The sequence below is a fragment of the Chiloscyllium plagiosum genome, chromosome 28 (assembly GCF_004010195.1).
Source record: "Chiloscyllium plagiosum isolate BGI_BamShark_2017 chromosome 28, ASM401019v2, whole genome shotgun sequence".
NCBI lineage: Eukaryota > Metazoa > Chordata > Chondrichthyes > Orectolobiformes > Hemiscylliidae > Chiloscyllium > Chiloscyllium plagiosum.
The window spans coordinates 363,510-370,959 of record NC_057737.1 but is presented as its reverse complement, the minus strand read 5'-3'; the positions used below and the strand labels follow the sequence as shown (position 1 = coordinate 370,959).

The window sequence follows — 7,450 nt, the reverse complement described above, 5'->3', positions numbered from 1 at the left end:
GGTGGGGGAGTGGGAGGTGGAGGGGAGTGGGTGGAGCTGAATCCTGAGGTGATGTCACGGCTCTGCAAATGACAGGGTTAGCTGCTGAGAAACCAGGCCTCGAGACTGTAGTGTCGGGAGAGAGAGAAATTACTTTTGTCGTTGTACTTTGTTGGGAAAAGAGAACAAGTGTGAAGCATCTGATTTTGGTTTGTCGTGGGTAATGTTGTGCAATTGGTTCCTAGATTATTGTCAGTAGTTAATAAGGTTCAAACTCAGCCCTGTGGAATGTTCCTCCTGCAGTCTGTGGGAAATGAGGGACACTTCTGGTTTCCATGGTGACTATTCATGTAGGAAGTGAGTTCAGCTGCAGCTCCTGGTTTGCTGCATGGAACTCCTGGAGCTGCAGATGGACTCAGTGTGGAGCATCCATGAGGCTGAGAATGTCGTGGACAGCATGTTTTGTGATCTGGTCGCACCACATTAAAGGCTACACAGACCGAGAAGAGATGGGTGACCACCAGGAAGACAACAATGTGTGGACAGACAGGTGGACGAGTGGCCATTCCCCCCTCAGACAGCTGCACTGTTTTGGATACTGTCAGCAGAAATGGCCTCTCCAGGGAAAGCAGCAGCAGCAGCCAGATCAGTGGCACCCACAGCAGGGGGTGGGGGATCAGAGTGTAGGCAAGCGGTGGTGATTCAGGATTCTTTAGTCAGGGGCACAGATAGGCATTTCTATGGCCCCAAGCAAGACTCTAGGATGGTTGGACAAACTTGGATTGTTTTTGTTAAATCGTGGTGGGGCTGAAGAATATAAAATTACGAGAGGCATGGATGGGTGAATAGATAGTCTTTTTCCCAGGGTGGAAATGTCAAATACAGGGAGCATAGGTTTAAGGTGCGAGGGAAAGGTTTTTATGCAGATAGTGGTAGGTGCCTGGAACGTGATGCCAGGGAAGGTGCTAGAAGCAGGTACAATATTTAATATTACAATATTAAAGAGGCATTTAGACAGACCCATGAGCAGGCAGGGAATAGAGAGCCGCGTACAGGCAGATGGGATTAGTTTAGTATAGCATCATGGTTGGCACTGACATGGTCAGCTGAAAAGTTTGTTCCTATGCTTTACTGTTCTGTGTGCTATGTTCTAAATGCTGGTGGGAGGGTTAATGCACCACAGAGATGGGTCTCAGTGGGATGTTAATGGAGCAAATACAGTGGACGCAGAAAGGGCTATAGGTTTTAATAACACCTATTCGTTAGTGATGAGGGTGAGGTCTTGGTGGGAGTTGGGGCAGGGTAAGGGTCTCAGTGGGGGTTAATGGTGGGGTTGTAGTGGGGTTATGGGTAGGGCAGGGGTCTCAGGGGTTAGTGGTAATGGAAGGGGTCTCAGTGGTCTAAGAGTGGGGCAGGTCTCTGGGAGGTCTTAGAAGTGGGGGTGGGATCTCGGGGGTGAGATTTCAGTGGGGTTGGGGTTTCAGTGGGGTGGGGTCTCAGTGGGTTGGGATCTCTGCTTGATCAGATTATGATCTTTCATATGTACTGTTGTTATTTCCTTAATAATTGATTTCAATACATTTCCAACAATAAGTGCTTAGCTAATCAGCCTATAGTTACCCTGTTTATTTGTTGATAACTATACAGAATGTGATTGGTTCATTATGGGCCCAATCCTCTATTCAATCAAGTAGAACTCTGATATACACAACAAGGGAAGCTGTCACAGGTGATAACTTGTACTGAGAAGCAGCATTCAATGGGATTGAGCGACAAGTCTATTTGCTGTGTAACATCTCTGTCTCTCTCTTTCAGCGGGTGCTTTCTGCTTTGATTGTATCGTCTGTAGTGGGTCTGGCAGAGCTGTATGTACTTGTACGGACAATGGAAGGAGAGCTGGGAGAGATGTAGCACACTGCCTGAACAATTGTTAAAACCAATTGGATGCTGTTGTAACTTACATTTATATAGCACCTTCATCATGGTAAAACATCTCAAGACATTTCACAGTAGCATTATCGAAGTAAATGTTTAACACTGGATGTAAGAAAGTAGGAGAAAGTGAGGGCTGCAGATGCTGGAGATCAGAGCTGAAAAATGTGTTGCTGGAAAAGCACAGCAGGTCAGGCAACATCCAAGGAACAGGAGAATCGACGTTTCGGGCATAAGCCCTTCAGGAATATCTGAAATTCCTGAAGAAGGGCTCATGCCCAAAATGTTGATTCTCCTGTTCCTTGGATGCTGCCTGACCTGCTGCGCTTTTCCAGCAACAAATTTTTCAGCCATGTAAGAAAGTAGGACAGGTGACCAAACACTTAGACAAAGAAGTAGATATTATGGGGTGGCTTAAAGGAAGCAGCTGAAAGCACAGCCTCCATGTGGGAACAGTCAAAACCATGGGGGCTGACGAGGCCAGAACTTGATGACCACCAAGATGTCAGAGTTGGCAGCCAAAGGAGATGAGAGAGAAAAGGTGAGTTCTGCCCATACCTGATTAGAGCTACCACTTGGTCGCTGTTAGACCCTTTACCTGGTTCTTGCAGTCACCTGGCCTTCTCTGAAAAAAAGGTTTCTCTTCATTAGTGGTCAAGGTGCCTATTGAAGCCATGACTGAAGCTGCCTCCTCCACAGTCTGCGGCAGGTCCTATTGCCTTGCTGTGTTTGATATTTCTCCAAATGTTGCATTGGTTCTTTTGCCAATTACCTTATAATTACCTCTCTCCTCTGGTTCCCATTCCTTCTACCAATGGGAACAGTTTCTCTCTATCTTACTTTGTCCATGATTGTGGTAAACATGAAAACCTTAAACAAACCCAACCTTCACTTTTCCAAGGACACCTCAAATCTCCCTGTGTACCAGGTCTGCTGTTAGTGCCTGGAAATTTTAAACAATGTAAACCAAATGACCAGTGTTTATTAAAGTCCAGTTTGCAGTTTTCCGATGTGTCTCATGATGACCTGAGCGTGTGAAATATGGAAATCCAAGAATAAATCAACCATTCAACAAAAAGCTGAAAAACACCCCTACAATTATGTTTCCAGTTTCCAGCATGAACTGCCCTCAGGAGTGTTTGATGGGTCAGAGTCAAGGGAACTTTGCTTCATATCTAATCCCATGCTGTTCCTATATTGAAGTATTTGATGGGGACAGTGTCGAAGGAGCTTTGCTGTCAGTTTAAAAGAGTAGAAATAGTTTTATTCTGTTTCAAATCTGAACCTTTGCAAGATGAGGCTACTGTCCCCTCCCTATGAGCTTACAGAAAGTAGTACAGAATTGAAGCACAACGTGTTCCTACTTTCTTCAATGTGTTGCTGAGCCCACAACAGTTCCACCAGCCCCGCGCCCACAACAGTTCCACCAGCCCCGCGCCCACAACAGTTCCACCAGCCCCGCGCCCACAACAGTTCCACCAGCCCCGCGCCCACATTTCTCAATATGGGACTATGGCAGTCTTTGTTCAAAATACAGTGCCAGCCAATCCCCCTGCACCCGATGCACAAACAAAGCAAGGATGGAGTGAGAAAACTTTCTCTGACAGCGAGTAGTGAAGGTCTGGAATGCACATCCGGAAATGTGATAAAGCAGGTTCCAGTGAGACATTGGATGTTTATTTGGATATAAATGTGAGCAGGGATATGGGGAAAAGGCAGGATATTTTCCCTAGGGGATAGAACTGGTGCAGACAGCATGGGCCAAATGTCCTCTGCACTGGGACCTTCTCTGAGACCCTGATGCCTGTGGTGTTCAGAAGTGGACACAATACTCTTGACTAGGATCTAAATGTTTAATGAAGCTTTAATGTCACCTCCTTTTGATTATGTTCTCTTAATTTAAGAAATTCCATCTAGTAGAGGATGTGAAATGTGTGTGGCGATGGCAGTAGCTGTCTGCTCTGAGCTTTGAGTTGTGTTGAATCCTCCACAGCTGCCTATGGTTTGGCTGCAGGAAGAGAGAGAGATTAGTTTAAAGTGCAGCCAAACCGCACTCCAGACCATTCCCATTGGGGACATGTTGATTAAACTACAATGTCTGTTTAAACCCATCTAAATTCCCATTTTAATACTAAAAAAAAATTTTCATAAATAAGTATATGGTTTCATAACTGACCCGAATGTGGGACTCCGTCTAGTCACTGTGCTTCCCTTTTGCACTCCGTTTGATTCTGAGCAGGATTAAGGGATTGCTTGAAATTATTCGAGGTACTCAGGCCCCCAATATCCTGTCACTGCTCTCGAGTGGGAGTCAGTTGGAGACCAGGATGATCAATCTTTGCTGCAGAATAATAGCTTATGATAGTTGGATATTGAAAAATCCCACTGTAATTAGAAGGATTGGCTGTGATCTCCACGACTAAAGTCTGATCTGATAGTTATAAACTAAAAAGGTTTTTGGTATGAAATTAAACAAGTTATAATTACATTGTCTTTAAATGAGGCTGGTTCAGTCTGGATTAGAAATATGATCAGAATTGTTTGTAATAAAATGTTCAGGAGCCAAAGATTAGGGAAGTCTTCATTTCATTTACAGATTTAATAGCTGCAGAGTGGGAGAGAGCAAGAGAAACTTTGTGCACATCTGGTACGATGGAATCAAACACAATCGCAACACAGAAAATGGACTCTATCTTTTTTAAATATTAGGATAACATAAGGATAAGATTGGAATAAGAAATTCCTTTAAAATCTTCTGATTTTTTCCTGTTCTGTGATGATGGCAAGTGATTTTGCAATTCCACAAGCCCAAGCAGTTGATCTTCAGGCGAGATCATAGACATTAACAGTTTGACCAGTGAAGAAGGGAACCTGCCTCTTCTCCATCTTTGGGATTGAGGCTAACTGAGCTGCTGGCTTTAAGTGATGATCTGTATAACTGGGCAATCTCTATCCAGCAGGTGTCCCACTTTATTGTACAACTGTGTTCAGAAGTGGATATTTAACTGTGGGACCTCAACTGGAATGTATGATTGATACCAGAGAAATCCACACTGTCCTCACTGGCGATGAACCAGTGTTTCTTCATCAGCAGCAGAATAATACATTGTGCTTAATCTCCACAGAAACATTCCATGTAACAACACTCAGGATATTTCTGTATATAAATAACTCAGTCTCTTATTAAACCCTTAATAATGGTTACTGTTTTTATTGGGTTATGATGGCTAGCTCATATGTGCAGCAGAAAAAATTACAATAATTATCCCATCACTGTTCACACGAGGAATCAGAAAAGCCCATCCATGAAGGCTCATTACTACTTTGGGAATCAGCTCTTTGCCCATTGACCATTGTCTCTCAGCCCTTCCATTGTTCCCCCACTCACTATCCCTCGCCTCACTCTCGAACCACCCTCCACGAACCCCTGTTGAAAGTGAGTGCCAGATGTAGACAGGGTCAGGACCAGTTTCCTCACTTCAACTGGTGAGTGGTTTCCTAGCCCTGACCACCTTCATTTCCAGAGCACAGCTGTGAGCAGGGTGACAGTGAAGGAGATACAGGACCTCGTGTTGAGTGCACTGTCAGACATTATGGGACTGGAGAACTACACACATGACCCCCTGAGCTGCTGATGTGCAATGGAGGGAGTTAAGTTAGGAACGTGCTGATGAGAAATAAGCCAGAGTCCCTCTTCCAGGACAGGATGTCTGGAAAGGCAGTGAGGGATTCTTCAAGCCTGTGATCTTGCTCCATCACTGTGTGTCTGCAGTGTGTGATATGCAGTCTTGGGCAATTGAAAGTTGCTGTCTGGTTCCCTTGGGTTAGGCCGATGGAGGTTACACAGCATTGTAGATGAGGTCAGAAGTCAAGCGGAGGGAGGTGTGTATCTCTGCATCCCCTTGCTGTCCAGGCCCTGACTTTAGCATTTGCATCACTTGGTCAGATACTGAGAACTGGGCAAAATCAGCAGTGTAGTTTCGAGAAGGAGTTAGAGTGTCCCCTTCAACCCAAAAACTAAGGCTGCTGGTGAACTGACTGGCATTGTTTCTGGAGATGTGGCAGCCTGTTGGCAGATGCAGAGCAGTGAAATCTGAGCTAGTCTCCCACAGACACTGATCCAAGGAGCTGGGGGAGATCGTGGCTGGGGAGCTTTGTCTGCTGGATCTCCCCAGAGTGGGGTTAGTGCAGAGGGCAGTTAGATTTGGGGGAGCTCCTCTAGCAGGGGCAGCAGCTCTAAACTGACCATCTGTCTGCAGACAAGGGTCTGACTGTTGGCAATTCCTCACCACCTTCCACTGTTTGGTGCATCGAGCTCGACGGTTCTGAAACCAGACCTGGAGGAAAAGCAGCAAAACGTTAGCAAACCATTTGTACATGTTTGGACAGTTTAATTCAGGCATACTGTACTTCCTCCCCTTTCCCTCTCCTCCTCCCCTTCGCTTCCCCCTCCCCTCCCATTATCCTTCTCTCCCTCTTCTCTCCCCGTCTCCGCCCTCCCCTCCCCTCCCCAGTTCCAGGTTAAGTGACCTATTCCCCCGTTGCCCACAGGGTGTCTGTCCCACCATGAGTCCGGACTCAGCAATTAAAGTCAGGAATGGCTGAGAAATAGCAGGCTTGAGGCTGGGGGTAACCAGGGGGAGAATTTAAACATCCTGAGAAAGCTTCACTAGGAGGCAGTCCAGGGAATGAGTAAGAGGAGCACAGTGTGGTCTGGACAGAGGGAAAACACTGACCAGTTCAGTTCTGGTCTGAACCTGTCCCCAGACGCTGTCAGGCTAACTGAATTCCTGCAGCATTCCCTGTTTCCCATTGCCAGCATTTGGCCTCAGCCGGAGAGTTGGGAGACCCTGGGATTTGTAGAGAGTGGGCATTTCACCAGGAATGTGTTGGGATAGTTTCGGAATAAGAAAAGCATTGATGAGGAATCTGAGAGGACCGGGGTGTAACTCTGACATTGTCCACCACTCTGTCTGATACTTCAATCTGAAGTGAATTGTTCACCACCCTGTCTCTTTCTTACACTGAAGAAGGGGTGAACAAGGTCAGAAATCAGACATCACCACATTATTGACCAAAGGTTTTATTTGAAATCACGATGTGGGAGTGCTGCCTCATCATCATCTGACCAAGGGGCAAAACTCTGAAAGCTTGTGATTTCAAATAAACCTGTTGGACTATAACCTGGTGATGTCTGACTTTGTCACACACCCGACCATCTTTGAAACAAATGCAGGGCCAAGGTTTGATATTAGAATTATTTTTATGCTGGAACTATTTTCCAGAACAGAAGTAAAGATAGTTTATGAGAAGCTGCCAGGCGGTGTATTGGGCAAGCACTGACCTGGATCTTAGGTTCTGGGAGCCCAGTGATTGCAGCTAAAGTGTCCCTGCTCTGGATGTCAGGGCAAGGGCTCAGCACAAACACCTGTTGCTGCTCTGCAACCTGCCGCTTGTTAAACACTGTCCTCTTCCTCCCCAAAATACCCCCCTCCCAAAATACCCCCTCCCCCAAAATACCCACTCCCAAAATACCACC

General features: G+C 46.0%; 1 protein-coding gene across 1 annotated transcript in view; it reads left to right on the top strand.

Moving 5' to 3' along the window:
* tmem199 (transmembrane protein 199) overlaps positions 1 to 2,088 on the top strand; it is a 24,554-nt gene extending 22,466 nt beyond the window's left edge. The window contains exon 7 of the mRNA XM_043718046.1: positions 1,795 to 2,088. Within this exon, the coding sequence (XP_043573981.1) occupies positions 1,795 to 1,890 (96 nt within the window). The 3' untranslated portion in view covers positions 1,891 to 2,088. The remainder of the gene's footprint in view (positions 1 to 1,794) is intronic.
* The last annotated feature ends 5,362 nt before the right edge of the window (positions 2,089 to 7,450 follow it).